Raw genomic sequence first — 999 nt, forward strand, 5'->3', positions numbered from 1 at the left:
CTTGTTCCCCAGGTGGCCTCAACACTGAACTCTACACCAGTAGCGGGCGACATCACCCCCAACGACTTGATTTTCGCGGCAGCACCCAAGCCACCACCATCGATCTCTCCAAGACCGCCCAATCCTCCCAATCTCGACGCCTTCATCAATAGGCATGGAAATGCGTTGGATTACGATGATGCCAAGTACAAAAGCTACGTCGAGGCTAAGCGTAGGAGTTTCCAGGATATGCTCAAAGCCTTTCATGAGCATACATTGAGTCGCTTGCGGAAGACAGCCATCAAGATGGCTGAGAAGAGTAGACGTCGCCGAGCTCCAAACTTAGCTCCCTACAAGAAGGGTGACTTACTCTGGGTTGCGGCCAACAGTATTAATAAGCTCAAGCCCCGATGGACTGGTCCTTTCAAGTGTATGGGAGGTGAAGAAGTGACTGGCTCGGCACAATTGGTAGAGATATCTTCTTTGAGTGACCAACCCCGAGGACAAGTGCATATTTCTAATGTCAAGTTGGCAGTTCTCAGTGACGAGCAGTTAGACGTCTATTGTGGACGAGATAAGAGCCAGCCGACGACTACCTCTGCCGTCTTCCCAGTTTCGGGAGACATACCGACTGTCAAGTCAGAGCAGTTTCCTGCAATGCGACACTTCATGATCGAGGGTGGCGACAAGGAAGGGCAGCTCTTGGTTGCAAGGTCGGTCGTCCCCATCAAGGATTCTACTGGTCTATGGCTACAGTGCGATCAATGTGACGTGTGGACAGAAGTTACGGCAGTGCTCCATGAAGCCTATAAGGGTGATGCTCCATTCAGTTGTAGTGTTCTCGGTGTTCCATGTGTGTTTCAGGACATGTGATTCTCGTATATGTTATCTTGCTGCTATTAATTTTAACGGTCGATTATTCGAGCTGTATATCATCAGCAACAAGTTGCTGTATTCATTTGGGGGCGGCCAGTATCCTCATATCTTTGGTCGTCGCCCGCCCGACCGTTTTGCTCTATA

General features: G+C 49.9%; 1 protein-coding gene across 1 annotated transcript; it reads left to right on the plus strand.

Moving 5' to 3' along the window:
* Nucleotides 1-228: 228 nt before the first annotated feature.
* Nucleotides 229-852, plus strand: Pmar_PMAR009337 (hypothetical protein; the record flags this gene model as incomplete). Its single annotated transcript, XM_002767980.1, has 1 exon — nt 229-852. One exon carries the CDS (start codon nt 229-231, stop codon nt 850-852), a length of 624 nt encoding a protein of 207 aa, XP_002768026.1.
* Nucleotides 853-999: the final 147 nt, after the last annotated feature.

The sequence above is a fragment of the Perkinsus marinus genome (genome assembly GCF_000006405.1).
Source record: "Perkinsus marinus ATCC 50983 genomic scaffold scf_1104296969264, whole genome shotgun sequence".
Taxonomy (NCBI): Eukaryota; Perkinsozoa; order Perkinsida; family Perkinsidae; genus Perkinsus; species Perkinsus marinus.